This window comes from Oncorhynchus clarkii, chromosome 24 (assembly GCF_045791955.1).
Source record: "Oncorhynchus clarkii lewisi isolate Uvic-CL-2024 chromosome 24, UVic_Ocla_1.0, whole genome shotgun sequence".
Classification (NCBI taxonomy): domain Eukaryota; kingdom Metazoa; phylum Chordata; class Actinopteri; order Salmoniformes; family Salmonidae; genus Oncorhynchus; species Oncorhynchus clarkii.
In genome coordinates, this window is record NC_092170.1 from 28214935 (window position 1) to 28237596 (window position 22662).

The following is a 22662-nucleotide window of genomic DNA, read 5'->3' on the forward strand; positions in this document are numbered from 1 at the left end:
CGCAAGAGCCAAAGGGGACATCACCATCGATGGAAAGAGGGTTAGCCTTTTCCCAGATATGAGTGCGGATCTCGCCAGACGTCGCAAGCAGTTCAGACCTGCCGCCAAAGCACTGAAGGAGAAGAACATCACCGGCTACCTCATCCACCCTGCGTGGATGAAAGTTCAGTACAAAGGCCGAAGCCATCTCTTCAACACACCGGGAGAAGTGCACACTTTTCTCAAAGAACTGAACAATGTCTGAGCCAGGACGGTCTCTCTGGGGGATAAAATGCAGTTTGTTTGTTTTCTCTTATCCGGATTGAACTGCTGGTATCTCCCGGTCACTATAATTGATTTGTAAATTTTCAACTAACCGTATCTTTCCGGGGTGAGTTCTATTACATTTACAGCAGAGTATATTTTGGTTTAGTCCATATCCACTGGGCGAAGCAATAAGTGGGCTTAGGCCCACTGCTTTCCCCCTCATTTATGTTAATCTTTCGAAAAGAGACTCAAGCAGCCCTTACCGTGGGCAGTAAATATTCAGCCATAAATATCTATTCACAACGTTTGTTTTCAACTTAGAGAGCTCGCAGGTTTTAGTTTACGCCAAGTTTTAGCTAGTAAGAGCAAGATGAAAAGCGAGCAGCAACCTATCTCTACAAGTGTATTCATGTTTGATTGTTGGGATTGTTGTTTTAGTCTGACAATCGGGGTGGGTGGGAGGGATTTTTATAATTTTTTTCTTCCTTTTTTCTATGTTTATTGTTTCCTTCCTAAAGAGACACACAGGTCACTTTTGTGCTCAAACCAAAGTTGAAACATTTCCTAATTATCTGCATATGATAGATTTCCATTCAGTTACATATTTGAAACACAACCTATGCTTAATCCTCTAAAATATGTCACATTCAACGTAAAAGGTCTTAACAGCCCGATTAAAAGGAAAAGAGTCTATACATACCTTAAGAAATAAAAGTCTGACATTGTGTTTTTACAAGAAACACATCTTACAGCCAGTGAACACAAGAAATTGAAGATGGAATGGGTAGGACAAGTTTTTGCATCCTCTTTTAACTCCAAAGCAAGAGGAACTGCAATTTTGATAAGTAGACACATCCCCTTCTGTGTCAACAACACCATCTCTGATCCCTCTGGCAGGTTTGTTTTGGTGCAGGGGCATATGTTTCCAGAGTCTTGGACCCATTGAATATTTATGCTCCTAACTTCGATGACCATATGTTTATTCAGAATGTCTTCCTTCAGGTCGCTCAAGCACCACCAGGGTGGCTACTGGTTGGAGGAGATTTAAATTTTTTCTTAGATACAGTTCTTGATAGGTCTTCTGATAAACCCTCACTTCTTACCAAAGCCGGCAAGCTCACCATGTCATTCATGAAAGATCTCAATTTACTAGACATCTGGAGACAGTTGCACCCACAGGATAGGGACTACTCTTTTTATTCACACCCACACAAGACACACACACGCATAGATAACTTTTTACTTTCGACACAACTGTTTCATAGAGTGTTAGATGTTGAGTATCTCCCCAGATTGCTTAGTGACCATTCTCCTCTGGTATTATCAATCTCCATTCCTACCAAGGTAAATGGAGCATATAGATGGAGACTAAATTCTACACTCCTGAAGCAACCTGACTTTTGTGCATTCATCAAAGAGCAGATCAATATTTTTACTTTGACAAACAAACCCTCCGCTCCTGACAGTTTCATTCTTTGGGACACATTGAAAGCCTATCTGAGGGGACAGATCATTTCTTATACTAAAGGGCTGAAGAGAAAACACGGTGGGGAACTGAGTGCCCTTGAATCTGAAATCTCCGAGCTAGAGAAAACCTACCAAAGAGGCCATACTAAAGATCTATACAGGCTTTTGATAAATAAAAAACTAAAATATAATATTCTGAACACATATCAAGCTGAAAGGGCCATCACTAAATCAAAACAGCGTTATTACGAGCTTGGAGAGAAAGCTCACAAAGTATTGGCATGGCAACTGAAAGTAGAGGAAAGTAAGAGGACAATTAATGCCATAGAAACTCTTACTAATGAGATATCTTTCGACCCTACTGAAATTAATAATACTTTTAAGAAATACTATGAAGACCTCTACACTTCCCAATCAAGCGATGGTCTATCAGAGATCGACTCCTTTCTCTCCTCTCTCAACCTCCCATGCCTGTCAGGGGAAGACAGCGAGCGCCTGAGTGAACACTTCTCAGTTCCTGAATTGTTGGAGGCCATTAAATCCTTACCTTCTAATAAATCTCCTGGGGAGGATTCCTTCCCTCCAGAGTTCTATAAAGAATTTAGGGAGCTGTTGGACCTTATGGAGGTACTTAAAAAAGCCAGAGAAGACAACTGCTTTCCAGAGTCCTTCTCTCAAACAGTGATTACTGTAATCCACAAGAAAGGGAAAAACCCCTAAAGTGCGCCTCCTATAGACCAATCTCTCTCCTTAACACAGATTGTAAACTGGTCACCAAGATGCTATCTAAGAGACTGGAGTCATGTCTTCCCCTGTTGGTCAACCCAGATCAGACTGGCTTCATAATTAATAGATTGCCCTCCAATAATCTCAGAAGGTTCTTTGATATAATTCACCTTGCTAACAAAAACAAAATACCTAGTGTCGCAGTCTCCCTCGACGCTGAAAAGGCCTTTGATAGGGTTGAATGGCCATACCTCTTTCGCGTCTTGGAAAAGTTCGGTTTAGGTACCGTGTTTGTAAATTTGATAAAATCACTCTACAAATCTCCTAAAGCTAGGATTGCTACCAATGGGATTACTTCCTCCTCTTTCCCTCTTTATAGGGGGAACAGACAAGGTTGCCCAATTAGCCCCCACCTCTTTGCCCTCGCCATCGAACCGTTGGCTGAGGCTATTAGAACGTGCCCTGACATACATGGCTTTGAGGTGGGCCCCCATACCCATAAATGATCACTCTTTGCGGACGACCTTATCTTATTTTCTAACAAACCCAGAACACTCCCTCTCTCACTTGCACATCCTACTACAGTGTTATAGTTCTTTCTCTGGATATAAGGTCAATTTTGATAAAAGCGAAATCTTACCGTCTGTCTTTGACCATCATACCATCAAGCACAAGTTTCCTTTTAGATGGTCGCCTATGGGCTTCACATATTTGGGCATAATGGTGGATGGTAATCTGAACAACCTCTATAAACTCAATCTGGCCAGTTTGCTGCAAAAGGTGGAGGTTGACCTTTGTAAATGGATGGACTTACCTCTCACTCTACTGGGTAGAATCAATGTAATTAAAATGAATGTCCTGCCTAGATTTCTATATCTGTTTCAATCTCTCCCTATCCCTGTTGCCGCAGCATTTTTTTCCTCTCTCGACAAGCTGACCAGACGGTTTATCTGGCACGGCAAAACCCCTAGGGTTGGCCTGGATAAACTGACCCTTGATTACAGTCAAGGGGGCTTAAACCTCCCCAATTTTGGAATGTACTACTGGGCTGCACAGTCTAGGTTTCTGGCTCAGAGGTTTGACAATGGTCCCTCTCCCTCATGGTTGAACATTGAAAAGCTTGAGGTAAATGATGACACTGTGGCGGAATTGTTTTACAAATGGGACAGAAAATCTATAAAAACCATCACAGACAACCCTTTAATCATACATTCTGTCCTGGCATGGTGAGCTGTTCAGACGAGGGGGATTTATTTCCCCTAAAACCCCTTTATGGAACAATAGATTTATCCCTATGTTTTTCCAGAATAGTAACTTTAGACCATGGTCTGATAAGGGGATCACTCTTCTGGAACATTGTTACGAGGACGGAGTTCTTATGTCTTTTGATCAGCTGAAACAGAAATACCATTTGCCTAACAGGGACTTCTTTAGCTACCTACAAATACGAAACTTTATTAGGGTGACTCTCAAGGGACAATGGAACCTACCTAAGATGTCACCTATTGAACATCTCTGCCACGCAGACCAACCACTGTTCAAGACCATTTCCCATGTATACGATGCTCTTATGTCAGGACTAACACTGCCTGGGCTAGATAAACCCCGACTTAGATGGGAAAAAGATCTGGGTATTGATCTTGATGAGGATCTATGGAGTGAGCTATGCAGGGATGGTGCTACATCCACATTGAACTCCAGATACAGACTGATCCAGTTTAATTTCCTCCATCAGCTCTATATCACCCCATCTAGACTGCACAAGTTCAACCCAGATATCTCCTCCCTATGTTTTAGATGTGGCTCAGATGAAGGAACATTCCTCCATTCCACTTGGCAGTGTTCAAAACTACACGGTTTCTGGCAGGGGGTATGCGATACCATATCCTCAATTCACGAGGTTGCATTCCCTTTAGACCCGGAGGTCTGTCTACTGGTTAACTTTACTAACACCAATCTTAGGCAAAGCCATACTATAAAGCTAACAGAAATATTGCTAGCGAATGCCAAGAAATGTATTGCCTTGAAATGGAAATTGGATTCCTCCCTGCCAGTTGCAATGTGGCTATCGGAAGTTAATAGTTGTATCCCTTTGGAGAAAATCACTTACTGCTTGAGGAATAAGTTAAAGACATTTTACAGAATTTGGCAACCTTTTATTGACCATATGGAGAATCTCCCCCCACATCTCATTGATTGAATCTATATATAATCCTCACATAATGTTTCACACGTAATGTATAATATGTAGCCTACGGCAGGTGATCCAATGTCTCGTTATTATTTTTTTCTTATTGTATGTTTGTATATATAATTATAATTATTATTATTTTTTTGTTACGCTCGTCTGTTACTGTCACTTTGTCCTATCGTTGTCTAATATCTTTTCACTTTTGTTTTGAATGTTCTTAATTGGAAAATGCCCCAAAAATATATATATATATATTTTTTTTTACAAAAATTGATTTGAAGTTAGCCACTGCCTTCTGCCTAGGTCGCCATTGAAACATTAATTAGAAAAAGGGTGAGATTGGCTCCTCTGTTGTTTGTTGACACGACCGCTATCTATCATTTGAATGTAATGCAAATGTGATTTATTCACAAACTTCAATTTATGACCATTAGCATACTGGTTATTTCAGTTTAAACCTCATCTTCTCCAGCTCTGGCAGCAAAAAGTCATCAGTAGCAGAAATACAGCCTATGTCTGTGTTCTCGCAGTTTCTGAGTGGTTCATTTCATATGGCTGATTATACAACAAAACTGGATTATTGTTTTGATTCATGTATGATTTCCCTATTTCCAAGCCCTGGCTAACCCCCTTGATGATTACAGTAATGTATTCAGCAGTCTGGCTAACCACCTTGATGATTACAGTAATGTATTCAGCAGTCTGGCTAACCACCTTGTTGATTACAGTAATGTATTCAGCAGTCTGGCTAACCCCCTTGATGATTACAGTAATGTATTCAGCAGTCTGGCTAACCCCCTTGATGATTACAGTAATGTATTCAGCAGTCTGGCTAACCACCTTGATGATTACAGTAATGTATTCAGCAGTCTGGCTAACCACCTTGATGATTACAGTAATGTATTCAGCAGTCTGGTTAACCACCTTGATGATTACAGTAATATATTCAGCAGTCTGGCTAACCACCTTGATGATTACAGTAATGTATTCAGCAGTCTGGCTAACCCCCTTGATGATTACAGTAATGTATTCAGCAGTCTGGCTAACCCCCTTGATGATTACAGTAATGTATTCAGCAGTCTGGCTAACCACCTTGATGATTACAGTAATGTATTCAGCAGTCTGGCTAACCACCTTGATGATTACAGTAATGTATTCAGCAGTCTGGCTAACCACCTTGATGATTACAGTAATGTATTCAGCAGTCTGGCTAACCCTCTTGATGATTACAGTAATGTATTCAGCAGTCTGGCTAACCCCCTTGATGATTACAGTAATGTATTCAGCAGTCTGGCTAACCACCTTGATGATTACAGTAATGTATTCAGCAGTCTGGCTAACCACCTTGATGATTACAGTAATGTATTCAGCGGCCTTGGCAAGACTGACAGCATCTTCAAGGGAAAAAGCAGAAAGGTCATGAACCACATTTCCTTTTAAAAAGCAGAGAGAAAAGAGCAAACATCAAATATTCCTCCCTCTCTGGCCCAATGCTGAAGACCAGTCACTGTTAATGATGGAATAATTTCTGAATGATTACTCTCACTGGTCTTTCCGCTGTAAGGAAAGTAAACACAATCACATTGATTTAAAGATGTACAGTATTTATCTTCTGCCGGATCCATATACTCTGATGGAGGGGACTCTGTGTTGCCGTAAAATAATTAACCACAATAACAGTCAACACATTTATTGGCCAATGATGGAAAAAGCTGTGACTCACAACATCTAAGAGTGTGTCAATAGTTTGACTCATAATTGCAAGATGAAAAAGTTCACATTTTAGACAGTTTGGGAGGAAGATATTAAGTGGCTAAAAGAACAACAGACAGAGAAAGAAGGTGAAAGGACCCAGAATTAGTGACTCATTTAGACTTCATTCGTTGTGTACAGTATATGTGGGGCAGAGTGCAGGATGCAGGAGGACGCAGGCAGGACTCACCCTCCTCAGCTCCCACTGACGGAGGATGCTATTTAGACACATCCTGTTGTATTATGCTGCTACGCATTGTCTCTCTCTCTGTTACTCTCTCTCTCTTAATCTCTCCCTGCCTCACTCACTCACTCACACTCTCTCACTCTCTCTTACTCACACTCACTCGTTCTCTCTCTCATACTCTTTCTCTCTCTCTTGCTCGCTCTGTGTGTCACTCTCTCCATTTCTTTCTCCTTCTCTCCTTCTCTCTATTGTTTTGTTCTCTTTCTGTCTCATTCTTTCCATTTCACACACTGCAGCTTCTACACTGAACAAAAGTATAAACACAACATAAACAAAAATGTTGTGCACAAATTTCTTTACTTCCCTATTAGTGAGCATTTCTCCTTAGCCAAGATAATCCATCCACCTGACAGGTGTGGAATATCAATAAGATGATTAAACATCATCAGCATTACACAGGTGCACCTTGTGCTGGGAACATAAAAATGGCCACTCTAAAATGTGCAGTTTTGTCACATAACACAATGCTACAGATGTCTCAAGTTTTGAGGAAGTGCGCAATTGGCATGCTGACTGTAAGAATGTCCACCAGAGCTGTTGCCAGGTAATTCAATGTTAATTTCTCTACCATAAGCCGTCGTTTTAGGGAATTTGGCAGTACGTCCAACCTGGCCTCAAAACCGCAGACCACATGCATGGCGTTGTGTGGGCGAGCGGTTTGCTGATGTCAATGGTGGCGGTGGGGTTATGGTATGGGCAGCATAAGCTATGGAAAACTAACACAATTACATTTTATCTATGGAAATTTGAATGCACATAAATTCCGTGATGAGATCCTGAGGCCTGTTGTCATGCCATTCATCTGCCTCCATCACCACATGTTTCAGCAAGACCCTACACTACCGTTTAAAAGTTTGGGGTCACTTAAGGATGTCCTTGTTTTTGAAAGAAAAACACATTTTTGTCCATTGAAATAACATCAAATTGATCAAAAATTGTCATCTTGCTCAAATTTCTGATCAATTTGATGTCATTTTAATGAACAAAAAAAATGCTTTTCTTTCAAAAACAAGGACATTTCTAAGTGACACCAAACTTTTGAACGGTTGTGTATGTCGCAAGGATCTGTACACAGTTCCTCAAAGCTGAAAATGTCCCAGTTCTTCCATGGCCTGCACACTCACCAGACATTACCCATAGATCATGTTTGGGATCCTCTGTGTATGGCAGGGTGTTCCAGTTCCCGCCAATATCCAGCAACTTCACAGCCATTGAAGAGGAATGGAACAACATTCCACAGGCCACAATCAACAGCCTGATCACCTCTATGCAAAGGAGATACAGTGTGTCACGCTGCATGAGGCAAGTGGTGGTCACACCAGATAATGACTGGTTTTCTGATCCACGCCCCTAACTTCTTTTTTAAGTGATCTGTGACCAACAGATGCATATCTGTATTCCCAGTCATGTGAAGATTAGGGCCGAATGAATTTATTTCAATTGACTGATGTCCTTATATGAACTGTAACTCTGTAAAATTGTTGAAATTGTTACATGTTGCATTAATATTTTTGTTCAGTATATAAAATGATCTACAAGCAGTGAGCGTGGTAAACTATATTTTTGTTCAGTATAGTTCCACCTTGATGTCCGGCTCTTTCTTTCACCAACCCTATCTCTCTGGTTGGCCCTTATTAAAAAGACATGAGCCCAACCATTCCTACCGCTGTAGTTCCACTTTATGGTGCACACTGATGTGTCTACACTATCAATCATTTGTGGAATAACATGAAGTAGACAATAGCATTAATCCTGCCTCACTTTCCTTGTGTATAATGTATGAATTGTACCCAAAATTGAACTATTTCACAATAATTCAGTTATGTTTAAGGTGCACAGGAAATAGGATTTAGTATGCCTCAACTTGCTTTTGTGATTTGTATCTATGTCAACTTAACCTGAGAGAGATAGAGAGAGACAGAGTGTGAGAGAGAGGGAGAGAGAAAGAAAAAGAGAGATAAAGAAAGAGAGAGAAATAGAGAGGAAGGGAGAAAACTCGTGAGCAAATACACGTACACACAGAGCTTATTGCCTGAGAAAGACAAGACTCCTTATTGAGGCCTACGACCCAGACAGGGGCCATTACATTCTAAATAGCATCATAAAATACATTCCTTTTCTTTCATAATATTGTTCTACCTAACTTTGGTTTGGCATGTTGTCAATGGAGTGAGTTGTGAGCATTATGGCCTACAGCTGGGCTGATATGGTAAGGTGTGTGGATGGGTGTGTGGGTGGTAGCCTGGGAGGGGGATGGGCAGTAGTAGCGTTATTGTCATAGCAATGAGGAGAAATCCCATGAGCTCATTTCTCAGGATTACTATCAGATGGGAAGGTCTCCAGTGGGTGGGGTGGTTTGGGCTAATCTTACTGCATGATGACTTGTCAGATACAGGTTGCAGTTCCAATCTCAGAGCCGACTAGGTGAAAAATCAGCCGATGTCCCTTATTAACCCTGATTGCTCCTCTAAGTGGCTCTGGATAAGAGTCTGCTTAATGAAAGAAATGTAAATAAGTCAAAATCAATAATCGCTAACTGCCTGAAAAAGTTGGTTCTAATTTGATCAATTAGTATGTCAACACTTCAGAACAAGACAATTCAAGGACAGGATGGGGGGTGGCAGGTAGTTTAGTGGTTGGGCCAGTAACTAAAAGGGCACTGGTTTGAATCCCTGAGCCGACTATGTGAAAAATCTGTCAATGTGCACTTGAACAAGGCACTTAACCCAATTGCTCATGTAAACCACTCTGAATAAGAGCTGCTAAATGACTAACATGTAAATTATGATTCTACTGAAACCACTAGGTGTGCCTCAGAAACAGGTAGTGTAAAACTACTGCAGCACTGCCCCCTTCTGGAGAAAAACTAGATATTGCAACCTCCCTTTGATTTAAAAACGAGAGGATAAACTTTTTTCAACATAAAAACATTTATTTCCCTAGAAGAGTTGAGAAGAACCATATCTCTCAAACAGAGCATAGTTTTTTAAATCTTCAATTTACACAACAACCCCAGGTAAACCTACATAGACATGAACACTGCACAGTGAAATCATTAGGCTACATCTTAAGAGGGTTTCGTTACAGAAAATATATTTCAAGTGGGTTCCAGGTACATTTCAATGCTCAGAACCGGATGGTTAAAGAGCACTTGTTCCATATGTCGAGCTAAACTTTCTTTACCAGTCATTCATTTCTCCACTTATTTCCTATATGACGTAGAGGGGTGGAAAGTCTACAGTTTTGTTGCGTATATTTCCAGTATCATCACCTGTTCTGAGCGTCACAGTTCCTCTCAGAGTATCTGTATCTCGGCGAAGTCGTCGAGAGAGCTGCCCTTCAGGGTCTCGTCCGGTCCCTCCGCGGTCCCGCTGTCTGACTCCTCCTCGATGGCGAGGCGCACGTCGGCGGAGGAGCACAGTGAACTGACGCTGCTTTGCTCAATGGAGCACATGGCGCAGGCCAGAGGGGAGCTCAGGACCCTTCCTTCATAGAGGCCCTGTCTCCCCGCGGAGAAGGGAAGCGACACCTGGAAGGAGGGCATGGTGATGCTGTGCTTCTTTTGCCGCGCGCCCCATTCCCGCTGCTCCTCCTCGTGCACCAGACGCGTAAAAACATTCGACCTTCTCTTCTCCCGCCTTTTGGAGCGAACGTAGCCCAGCATTATTCCAACGAGGAAGACCCCATAAAAGGAGATTACTATGAAAATGTACACGTATGCGTTGCCGTTGCTTTTGTCAGTTTGGGACGCGTCATTAGCCCTCTGCAGGGGAAGAAGTTGGGGCGTTGTAAAGTTGTCTGACCTCTCCATCCTCAGTGGAGTTTATGAAGTGGAGTTTATGAAGGAAGTTTCCTTGAAAAACAAAAACATTACAGAGGTTTGGATCTTGATTCTTTGCCAAGACTTTTACGCACATCTTTACGCACACCCACGCACACATTTAAGCACACGTTTAAGCACATAATTTCTCAATTGCAGGCTATACGAATTATTGTATTAATCGTATAAAAGTATGCCTATTTAGCCAAATACATGTTTTATTAGACAAAACTTAGTGAACAATTGCTAAAGCCTATTGTTACTAATGATACACTACTTATCCAACTTACCGAGCAATAGAGCTGTGGGACATGTGGACCCAGCTGTATGATCCGTGTCCTCGTGTGTGTACGCCTCTCGAATTTAATAACAGGATATCCAAGTGCATGGGAATATTTATATAGCGATCTTGGGACGTCTATAATCACGTGGACCCTGTGGTCGAGAGGCAAGTTTTGGCCCAGTGTCAAATTTTGAGTCGGCAGAGCCCAGACACAAATGTGACAAACAATGGTTATCCGATTTTCGAACGCTATGTTCCAATTCTGTCAAGTTACTAAAGTAACTTTTTCTTTTCTGATAGAATATGATATTTAACAGCTGTTGTTTAACAGATATTTAACAGAATTGATCCAACATAATTTTCCATCGACATGTGTGAGTTAATGGGTGTGCAATGCTTCAACTCTAGCACACCAATCCTGTTAAAATTGCATATCCCAATATTGCGAAAATATATATATTCCCGGATGTTGAAATCACATTAATTTTCAGTTCTGAAAGAAATTTAAAATAGTTTTTGATCAAAGACTCAATAGCTACATTTCAACTGCACATGCATCGTCAATAAAGTTCAACATTATATCACAATAACCCTTTTTTAATTCACTTAATATTGGAAAAAGAAGCGAACTGAAGATTGCAATATAGAATATTTATAATTGCCGTTATCTGTCACGTGCACATCAGCTTTTTATACAACCTTATAACTTGCATCAATGATGTTCAAAGTAATATATATATATTTTTTATTTTTTATTTTGGAAAAGTTTTTTTATTGTCACATTTCCTTTAAAAACAGCTCATACATGTTTTACATCATTTCATACACATTAAAACGGCAATAAAGCATAAAACACAGCATTTGAAGGTTACATTTAAATTTGTTAAAAAGTACATGTTAAAACCAATAAGAACAACCATGAATAAAAGTACTTTTCATTGTAAAAACATCAAATCTGTAAAGCCATTTAAAATGTGTACAAATGATTTAACAAAGGTAAAACAATTTTAAGACATGAGAAACATGCTAAAAAGTCAATTTGTTAAAAGGCTGTCTTCGGTCCTTTGTACAGGAGCGGGGTGAGTCCTTATCAAACTTGCCTCCTCCTGCTCTCCCGAATCAATCATTGTCCCGTCCTTAGGGGCCCAGAGGAGATCCCTCCCCTAGGCACATCGCCATAGGTGCCGCAGCGCTGTCAGGCCGTGGCCGCCGAGACCTAGGGTGTTGTGGGGGACCCTTCGCCTGGGGTTGAAGCCTCCTTCCCCCGTACCACCCCAGGGCTTCCGTGGCTACCATGGCCACTGCCTGGGGGGTGGTGTCTACTGGTTTGCTACCAGCAGGTTACGGGAGGACCACAGTGCTTCCTTCAGGCACGTGAGGGTGGGCCAGATCTTGGTGAAGGCCTTCGATGGAATAGGCCTTCGGCCCACCCCATACAGCACGAGCTGAGGTCTTAGGTCCTCCCCTGCTGGCAGACACGGGTTGATCAGGGGGCCTGCTTCCTTCCACATTCACCCTTGCACATTCATCTTCTGCACATTCTACCATTCCAGTGTTTAATTGGTATATTGTAATTACTTCGCCACCATGGCCTATTTATTTCCTTACCTCCCTTATCCTACCTCATTTGCACATGCTGCATATAGACTTTTCCTACTGTATCATTGACTGTATGTTTGTGTAACTCTGTGTTGTTGTATGTGTTGAACTGCTTTGCTTTATCTTGGCCAGGTCGCAATTGCAAATGAGAACTTGTTCTCAACTAGCCTACCTGGTTAAATAAAGGTGAAATAAAAATATAAATAAATTATTACAGATAATGAAACAGAGTTTAAAACAACAAGATAACATTTAAAATGGTATAAAATACATGTTTGAGGAATTGTAATTATGACAATTTTGATGTTTTGAATTTGGTGCTCTGCACTTTCACTGGCTGTTGTCATATCGACCCCGTTAACGGGATTGCAGCCCTAAGAAGTTTTAAGCAACAAATTATCTAGGATAGTGCTAACGGGAGGGGTTTGGAAATTTGAGCCTCAAATAAGTAGGCTGTGACGAATGACGATGGTGGGCACGGTTGTTTAGTTTGATTAGCCTGGTCCCTTTTGAGCTTATTGGATAAATTAAGTGAAACAAGTTTATTCTAGCTTACAGTTCAAACAAAACTTTCTCATGCAATCATTATCATTATTATTATCGTTATCATTATCTTCGTCGTTATCATTATCGTCATCGCCGTTATCATTATCATCATCGTTATCATTATCGTCATCGTTATCATTATCGTCATCATTATCATCATCATTAGCATTAGCATCATCATCATCATTATCATCAAAACCACCTAACAGGGCCTCCCGGGTGGCACAGTGGTTAAGGGCGCTGTACTGCAGCGCCAGCTGTGCCATCAGAGTCCCTGGGTTCGCGCCCAGGCTCTGTTGTAACCGGCCGCGACCGGGAGGTCCATGGGGCGACGCACAATTGGCTTAGCGTCGTCCGGGTTAGGGAGGGATTGGTCGGTAGGGATCTCCTTGTCTCATCGCGCACCAGCGACTCCTGTGGCGGGCCGGGCGCAGTGCGCGCTAGCCAAGGTTGCCGGGTGCACGGTGTAGCCTCTGACACATTGGTGCGGCTGGCTTCCGGGTTGGATGCGCGCTGTGTTAAGAAGCTGTACGGCTGGTTGGGTTGTGTATCGGAGGACGCATGACATTCAGCCTTCGTCTCTCCCTAGCCTGTACGGGAGTTGTAGCAATGAGACAAGATAGTAGCTACTACAACAATTGGATTCCACGAAATTGGGGAGAAAAAAGGGGTAAAATTCACAAAAATCAAAAAATGTTTTAAATAAAAAAACACCTAACGGTACGTCATCATCACTGCTTTATCATGGATCTAATTGTAGTGGACGACATAATGGATATCAGATTTTAAAGACAGCCTAATTTCTCAATTTGCACTCAAATAACTCAGGACACAATCTTTATTTACTTCTTCATTTAACAATTTCCAAGGCAAATTACAAATAAATACAATTGATGCACTTATGTTACAAGGCAGATTCCCCAGACAAGTAGGGAGGAGTTCCAAAACCGGTCTATATTATAAAGCTTCAATAGATTTAAAATGGCTGTTGTCATATCGATCCCATTAACGGGATTGCAGCCCTAAGAAGTAATTCCTTCTCCCCTCATATACAGTATGTACAGTATAAAGGAAAACATCAGAAAGGCATGTTATTCTGGGTGACAGTAACACATACTGTCAAGAAACTATATCTTTCATTACTGTGTACAGCATTGTTATTCAAATATTTTCTATGCGTAGTTATCCACCTGAAATCACAAGAAAAGGCAACAGGTGTCATGTGCGGAATGGTGTTCTACAGAGCAATGTTTGTACCATTTAGGAAAGCTTTAGGCTACCTTTTGCTGTGATGTATCACATACAACAACATACAAGGAATGGCCTTTTCAAGTGCGAGAACACAGCACGCATGCGCGCACACACACACACACACACACACACACACACACACACACACACACACACACACACACACACACACACACACACACACACACACACACACACACACACACACACACACACACACACACACACACACACACACAAATAAATGCTGAAGCTGTCCTCTTAACTAAATTCTCTAAATTCTTAACTGTTGTACGGAAGTGTTTTGTGTGCATCTCTTCTTGCCATAGGTCAAGTAATCCCACCTTAGTTTGGTCCAAATGTTATATTATCATATGGCATACTGTGTACTTCAAGCATGACAGTGGTTCTAGAACTACAGCTCTTACATTAGCAAGTGAATGTGTGGTTAATGTAAGTGCACACCTATAACAGAGTACAAATATGTTTTCTACCACTGAAAGAAATTGGTATTCACCAATCTACATCTTTCTTACAAACATTATGATTTTATGACAAGAGTATTATTAATTGGCATTATCATAAATAATAATAATATTAATGATAGAAATGGCAAGTGAAGAGTTCTGAAATTATAGAGTACCAGTCAAAAGTTTGGACACACCTACTCATTCAAGAGTTTTTCTTTATTTTACTATTTTCTACATTGTAGAATAATAGTGAAGACATCACAACTATGAAATAACACATATGGAATAATGTAGTAACCATAAACTATTAAACAAATGAAAATATATTTTAAATTTGTGATTCTTCAAAGTAGCCACCCTTTGCCTTGTTGACAGCTTTGCACACTCTTGGCATTCTCTCAACCAGCTTCATGAGGTAGTCACCTGGAATGCATTTCAGTTAACAGGTGTGCCTTGTTAAAAGTTTATTTGTGGAATTTCTTTCCTTCTTGATGTATTTGAGCCGATCAATTGTGTTGTAACAAGGTAGGGTTGGTATAGAGAAGATAGCCATATTTGGTGAAAGAAAAAGTCCATATTATGGCAAGAACAGCTCAAATGAGTAAAGAAAAATGACATTCCATCACTGGTTTAAGACATGCAGGTCAGTCAATCCGGAGAATTTAAAGAACTTTCTTCAAGTGCAGTCGCAAAAACCATCAAGTGCTATGATGAAACTGGCATTCATGAGGACCGCCACAGGAAAAGAAGGCCCAGAGTTACCTCTGCTGCAGAGGATAAGTTCATTAGAGTTACCAGCCTCAGAAATTGCAGCCCAAATAAATGCTTCACAGATTTCAAGTAAAAGACACATCTCAACATCAACTGTTCAGAGAAGACTGCGTGGATCGAGCTTTCATGGTCAAATTGCTACAAAGAAACCACTACATAAGGACTCCAGTAAGAAGAAGAGACTTGCTTGGGCCAATAAACACAAGCAATGGACATTAGACCGGTGGAAATCTGTCCTTTGGTCTGATGAGTCCAAACTTGAGATATTTGGTTTCAACCGCCGTGTCTTTGTTAGACGCAGAGTAGGTGAACGGATGATCTCTGCATGTGTGGTTTCCACCGTGAAGCATGGAGGAGGAGGTGTGATGGTGTGGGGGTGCTTTGCTGGTGACATTGTCAGTGATTTATGTACATGATTCCATATGTGTTATTGCATAGTTTTAGAAAATAGTAAAAATAAAGAAAAACCCTTGAATGAGTAGGTGTGTCCAAACTTTTGAGTGGTACTGTATATTCACGTCAAAATGTTCTGTTTTTCTTCTGGTGGAAGAGACTCATCATTTCACTGCCCTAGCCGCAACCAAAATTTCCCCATTGGGATAATAAAGTAATTATCTTATCTTAGTCTCTCTGAACCTCCTGTTGACTTCATGCGTGTAGGATTGGATGGGCAGATGGGCATCTAATATAAATCATAGTACTAAAGCCTCACTAAGCAGAAAAAACAGCATCAACCAAACACAACAAAAATCAACACCGACAGCTCGTTTCTTCCTGTCCTGCAGAAAGTAAGACTAGTCTCTGGGAAGAAATAGGTTCTGAAATAAGCAATAGAATAAGCAGTGAAAACATTTGATTTGGAGCCATGGATTTTGAACTTGGACAGAGAATTAGCCAATGAGGACTCTATACTAATGTGAACAGAATCACGGAATTAAAGGAGAAAAACAAATAATCAAACAGCAGCTATTAACCTAAATGATAATGGTACTTGCTCTCTACAGGCTCTCATGGCTTAGCATTCCTGACGCCCTCAGACAGAAGAGCATTGGGGTTAAAACGGCAAGTTTTCCAACCAACCTGAGTTTGTGCTTCAATAACAGTCGACAACACTCAGACAGACATGAGCTCAACAGGCAGTATGACCTACCTGTCCTGTCTCATAACTCACATCTTGAGGAAAATCATCTCCAAAGAGGGTAAGAAGTGGAATGAACATGGAGATACTGTTTGAGGGTGTTCCAACAACACTCCTTACTTACTCTCCCCTAGCTAATCTTTCTCTCCAACAGTCTTCAGGGCTAGGCTATTGTCTATTGATTCACATTTTTAAGCAAAGCCATTTTATCGAATAAAGGAACAGTGGAGGGAAAATACTGCAACAACACAGCCTCCTCTCTTTGATATTTCTATTTCTCTCCCTCTATCTCTTTTAATCTCTCTCTCTCTCTATCTATCTTCTTTGGTCTCAGGAGAACAAAGTAGATTCAAGTAATTTGAGTGCTTCTGGTGGCTCGTCCAGGATGGGGGTCGGGGTTCGGGGGTCGGGTGGGGAAAAGAGGATTGAGAAAGGAGCTGGGCGGCTTGAGGCAGATGCTGGCTCTGTGCTTGGAGAGGTTCTGGTCTGGTTTGGTCCTACTTCCCGCCGTACATTCTCTCGATGTCGTCCTGGTACTTGCTCTTCAGCTGCTGGCGTTTGAGCTTGAAGGCTTCGGTCACCAGGCCCGTCTCGGGGGTCCAGGGGTCGGGGCTCAGACGGATTTTACGGGGGATCTCAAACCGCTCCAGCTGGGCTGCACAGACAGACAAGAAGAGGAATTGCATCACAACTCCAGTCAGAGATGAAACCAAAGCAACCACCAAAAGGAATGGATGACAAAAGTAGAGCTTCAACCTGACTCACTATAACCTGTATCTACTACTACCACTACCATCTATCTATAACTTCCCTCTCCTCTCTCCAAGGTCTGATGACCTTTGACCTCTCACCTGATAGGGCGGCCTCGGTGATGACCTGCAGGACCACCTCCTCCATGGCAGCGTTGTCACACAGCTCCTCCCACGAGCCCCGGATAAGGTACTGCTCCGCCAGCAAAAGCAGATGCTTCTGATTGGGCACCACAAAGCCAATCACGTACATCTCATCGCTGAGGAGAGATAACGGTTAAGAAGACACCGCCATGTCTCTGTTTTCTTTTACATAGACTGATTCACACACACACACAGTTTTGCATAGCTATCCTCGTGGGAACCAAAGAATTGATTCCCATCCAAAATCCTATTTTCCCTAACCCTAACCCTAAATCTAACCTTAACCCTTAACCTAACCATAACCCTAACCTTAACCCCAAACCTATAACCCCTAACCCTAAAACTGTACCTAACTCCTGACCCTAACCCTAATTCTAACCCTAACCCTAACCCCTAAGCCTAAAATAGCAGTTTTCCTTGTGGGGAGCGGAAAAATGTCCCCACTTGTCCGAATTGTCCTTGTTTACTATCCTTGTGAGGACTTCTGGTACCCACAAGGCACACGAGGTTGACGGCATCTTAATTGGGGAGGAAGGGCTCATGGTAATGGCTGGAGCAGAATAGGTGGAATGGTATCAAATACATCAAACACATGGCTTGATGCCATTCTATTCACTCCGTTCCAGCCATTATTATGAGTCGTCCTCCCCTCAGCAGCCTCCACTGCCACAAGGATTGTCAAACAAAAACACAGACTCACGCGCACCGCACTCGCACACACACACACACACACACACACACACACACACACACACACACACACACACACACACACACACACACACACACACACACACACACACACACACACACACACACACACACACACACACACACACCTGTTGGCATAGGCACAGATGTTGTCTATAAGGGGGCAGTTCTTCAGCATGGCCTCCACCTTCCCCAGAGACACATACTCTCCTGCCTGGAGCTTAACCAGGTCCTTCTTACGATCTGTAGACACAGGGACACACTGAGGAGAACTGGAGGAGAAACAGCACATTTTCCACTGCACTGCAATTCTTTACAGACAGATGTAGACAACAGAGAGCTGTAGGATTTCTGTCAGTCTAAAGTAAACATGGCTCAAGAGGAATTCTCAGAAGTGAGGTGGAATTGGGAAGCAGTTGTTCTTGGAAGCTGCCCTGCCAGACTAATGAATGTAGGGGCATAGGTTTTGAAGAAGGGATTCAGTGGTTTTGAGATGATGTTGATGTGGTGTGCTGGCATAGGCAGTATCAGGGAGTTTTCTTTACATACTACTGTACATAGATATCAGAGGAGGCTGGTTGGAGGAGCTACAGGATGATGGGCTCATTGTTATGGCTGGAATGCAATCAGTGAAGTGGTACCAAACACATCAAACATGGAAACAATGTTTGACTCTGCTCCATTGATTCCATTTCAACTATTCAATGAGCCCATCATCATACAGCTCCTCCCACCAGCCTCCTTTGATGGACATGCCCAAATGTAAATCCTTATCTTAGCAAATATGAACTTGGGGGCATAACCATGGTGAAAGGGGACACTGAGAATTAAGCCATTCAGAAGAGGTGTTAATCCTGCTCCTCACCAATGATCTTGAGGCATCCATCAGGATGGACCTCTCCTATGTCTCCCGTACAGAACCAGCGCTGGCCGGTTTCATCCACAAAGAAGTCCTGGTTCTTGGCCTCGTTCTTGTAGTAACCCATGGTAACATTGGGCCCGCCAATCAGAATCTCACCTCGTGGGGTGGGAGTGTCTGTGATGTGGTAGCCACCTGGAGGACAGAGCAGTAGCAAAGCAATTAAGTAATAATGTGGCAAAGAAATTAACTTAATTATTAACTTTATGTCCTGAATACAAAGCATTATGTTTGGGGCAAATCCAACACAACACATCCCTGAGTACCATTCTTCATATTTTCAAGCATGGTGGTGGCTGCATCATGTTATGGGTATGCTTGTCATTGGCAAGGGCTAGTGATTTTTTAGGATAAAAATACACGTTATAGAGCTAACCACAGGCAAAATCCTAGAGGAAAACCTGGTTCAGTGTGCTTTTCACCAGATGCTGGGAGACAAATTCACTTTATTTTGTAGCATTTTACCTCCTTTATCTTCCCAATTTCAACCTTATCTCATCACTGCAACTCCCCAATGGGCTCGGGAGGCAATGGTCGAGTCTTACATCCTCCGAAAGCGCCAAACCGCGCTTCTTAACACCTACCCGCTTAACTCGGAAGCCAGCCGCACCAACGTGTCGGCGGAAACGCCGTTCACCTGATGACCAAGGTCAGCCTGCAGGCGTCCGGCCCTCCACAAGGAGTCGCTAGATCACGATGAGTAAATCCCCCCAGGCCAAACCCTCCCCTAACCCAGACGATGCTGGGCCAATTGTGCGCCGCCCTATGGGACTCCTGATCACATCCGGTTGTGATACAGCCCGGGATCGAACCGGGGTCTGTAGTGACACCTCTAGCATTGCGATGCAGTGCCTTAGACCGCTGCGCCACTCAGGAGGCCCGACAAATTCCCCTTTCAGCAGGACAATAACTTAAAACACAAGGCCAAAAATAGTTACAGTTTTGACTTAAATCTGATTGACAATCTATGACAAGACATGAAAATGGCTGACTAGCAATGATCAAAAAACAATTTGAAAGAGCTGTTTGAAAAGAGTAATGTGCAAATATTGTACAGTCCAGGCGTGCAAAGCTCTTAGAGACTTAACCAGAAAGACTCACAGCTGTAATTGCTGACAAATGTGAACTAGTATTGACTTAAGGTTTTGAATATGTATGTAATCAAGGTATATTAGGGATTTATTTTTCAGAATTTAATTTGACAAATGTTAGAATATTTCTTCTACTTTGACATTACAGAGTACTTTGTAGATCATTGACACACAGTGACGGATAAATACATTTAAATCCCATCTTGTAACAACAGCATTTGTAAAAAATCAAGAGGTGTGAATACTTTCTTAAGGCACTGTATGATGGAAAACTGTGCAGAGGAAAGAGTTGTGTTCTGAATATCTTCCTTACAAGATCATGGGGAATGCAGTTAAAATATGAGAGGGTGATCTTTCTCCTAAAACACTGTCCATCTCTCACACTGACTAGGGCATGTGGGTAAATGATGTGGGATGGATTGGTAAACTATATGACATTGTTTTCATAAGTGTGTGTGTGTGTGTGTGGGGGGGGGATAAAGAGACCCAAGGGTCCTCCTCCCTGTCTGTCTGTGTCACTCACCCTCCACCCAATCCTTGAGCTTGATTTCAGAACAAATGAGTGGTCCTCCAACTCGCCCTGTACTGTAGTCCCACACTGGAACACACACATTCACATTATCATCACAAGCCGCATTGACTCACCACCGTATGATACACAGCCACACTGTTATGCTGAATGCGCCCCATCCGTTACCGTGGAAACCTGATCAAACCATGGTAACCCCGCGAAGGTCGTGCTCTCACTCCCATCCCTGAGGGATGACAGCACTTTCTCATTGGACCACAGTTAATAGTAATGCTGGGCAACGGATCACTGCTGGCTGCAGTCTTTTACTGCATTGGGGAGAACTAATGGATATTTCAATGCTGTCTCCCATTTACTTTCTCTTTAGCTCCATCCCTCTGTATCCCAAAAATCCCTCCTTTCCTCCCTCCAACCCCTCTCTCTGTCACACACTCTCACACTCTCTCTCACACTCCCTCACTCTCGCTGATGGTTCCAGCTCCGCAGGTCTCGGTGAGGCCATAGCCCTGGCCCACGGGGCAACAGAAGCAGACATTAATGAAGCGCTGGGTGGCGGCAGAGAGGGGCGCCCCGCCTGACAGCAGCACCCTGGTCTTCCCCCCCAGTAGGGACCGAACCTTCTTAAACACTAGGCTGGAGGGAGGAGAGGGGAGGGGGAGGAGATCAGTTAATTCATGTTTACACTTCCTGGTTGAACTGTGCCTCAACCTTGTATCAGGTTTTGTGTGTGTAATCGATATAGTGTGTATATGTAAGGATGTGTGTGTGTGTACTGTAGTTGACTGGCGTACTTGTCACACAGTGGCGTGCTGCGTCCCTGGGAGAGCTGCTCCAGCTTGTAGTTGTAGGCCAGAGTGAACAGAGTCCTCTGAGCACTGCTCATCTCCTCCACCTTGGTCATCACATTCTTATAGATACGATCCATTATCTCCTGTAGCACACAGAGAGAGAGAGAGAGAGAGAGAGAGAGAGAGAGAGAGAGAGAGAGAGAGAGAGAGAGAGAGAGAGAGAGAGAGAGATATATATATAGATAGAGAGAGAGAGAGAGAGAGAGAGAGAGAGAGACACAGATAGAGACATAGAGACATAGAGGGAGAGAGAGAGAGAGAGAGGGAGAGAGAGAGAGAGAGGAGAGAGAGAGAGAGAGAGAGAGAGACACAGATAGAGAGAGAGAGGGAGAGGGAGAGAGAGAGACAGATAGAGAGAGAGAGGGAGAGGGAGAGGGAGAGGGAGAGAAAAGATGGGAGGAATTGAGAAATAGTAAGCAGAAGCAAAAAAAGCGAGAAATAAAGATGGGGAGTTGAGTTGGATGTATGAGATGGTAGAACATAGTGGAGGTGGAGAGACAGAGATAGGGACAGAAGGAGGAGGGGAAATAATAAGAGTGTGGGGTTCGGGTCAATAAGTTCGGGATCTGTATGTATGTGGCCAAAACACAGTGCTTTATACTGTGTCTGTCTCCAGTCTTAATATGGGGCGTTGGTCCCAGGCCCAGACAGCAGACTCCTGGTACGTCTCTGTCAGGAGGTCCAGTTCTGAGGAGCTATGTGAGCACAGAGATAACACATGGAGGGAGTGACATCAGCCAGTGTCTCTTCTCTATCTGCCCAACAGAGACTCCGTGTCCTGGGCATGAAAACAAGACCAAGTCCCATTCCAACCATTTCAATATTAGAGGTTTTAGCTGGATGATGTCTTAGAGAGGCCTAAATGCAATCAATTCTGTAAAGATGCTGATTCAGTAACTAGTAAAGCATTCAGAATATACTGTGGTGTATTGGGGAATAATCTGGTCAATATGAAACATATTCAGAATATACTGTGGTGTATTGGGGAATAATCTGGTCAATATGAAACATATTCAGAATATACTGTGGTGTATTGGGGAATAATCTGGTCAATATGAAACATATTCAGAATATACTGTGGTGTATTGGGGAATAATCTGGTCAATATGAAACATATTCAGAATATACTGTGGTGTATTGGGGAATAATCTGGTCAATATGAAA

At 42.5% G+C, this 22662-nt stretch overlaps 2 protein-coding genes across 2 annotated transcripts in view; both read right to left on the reverse strand.

Annotated features, from left to right (window-relative positions):
* Positions 1-9571: 9571 nt before the first annotated feature.
* Positions 9572-10801, reverse strand: LOC139382958 (potassium voltage-gated channel subfamily E member 4-like). The gene is made up of 2 exons (XM_071127234.1): positions 10740-10801; positions 9572-10482 (listed from the first exon to the last, which is right to left on the reverse strand). The coding sequence occupies exon 2, from the start codon at positions 10438-10440 to the stop codon at positions 9925-9927; it is 516 nt and encodes a 171-aa protein (XP_070983335.1). The 5' UTR covers positions 10441-10482; positions 10740-10801; the 3' UTR covers positions 9572-9924.
* Positions 10802-14795: 3994 nt separating this feature from the next.
* Positions 14796-22662, reverse strand: part of LOC139382876 (fatty acid CoA ligase Acsl3-like) — a 43758-nt gene continuing 35891 nt past the window's right edge. Inside the window, exons 9-15 of the mRNA XM_071127119.1 lie at positions 21442-21581; positions 21111-21283; positions 20645-20719; positions 18977-19165; positions 18240-18354; positions 17359-17516; positions 14796-17162 (exon numbers count right to left, since the gene is read on the reverse strand). Coding sequence (XP_070983220.1) covers positions 17005-17162; positions 17359-17516; positions 18240-18354; positions 18977-19165; positions 20645-20719; positions 21111-21283; positions 21442-21581 — 1008 coding nt within the window. The 3' untranslated portion in view covers positions 14796-17004. The remainder of the gene's footprint in view (positions 17163-17358; positions 17517-18239; positions 18355-18976; positions 19166-20644; positions 20720-21110; positions 21284-21441; positions 21582-22662) is intronic.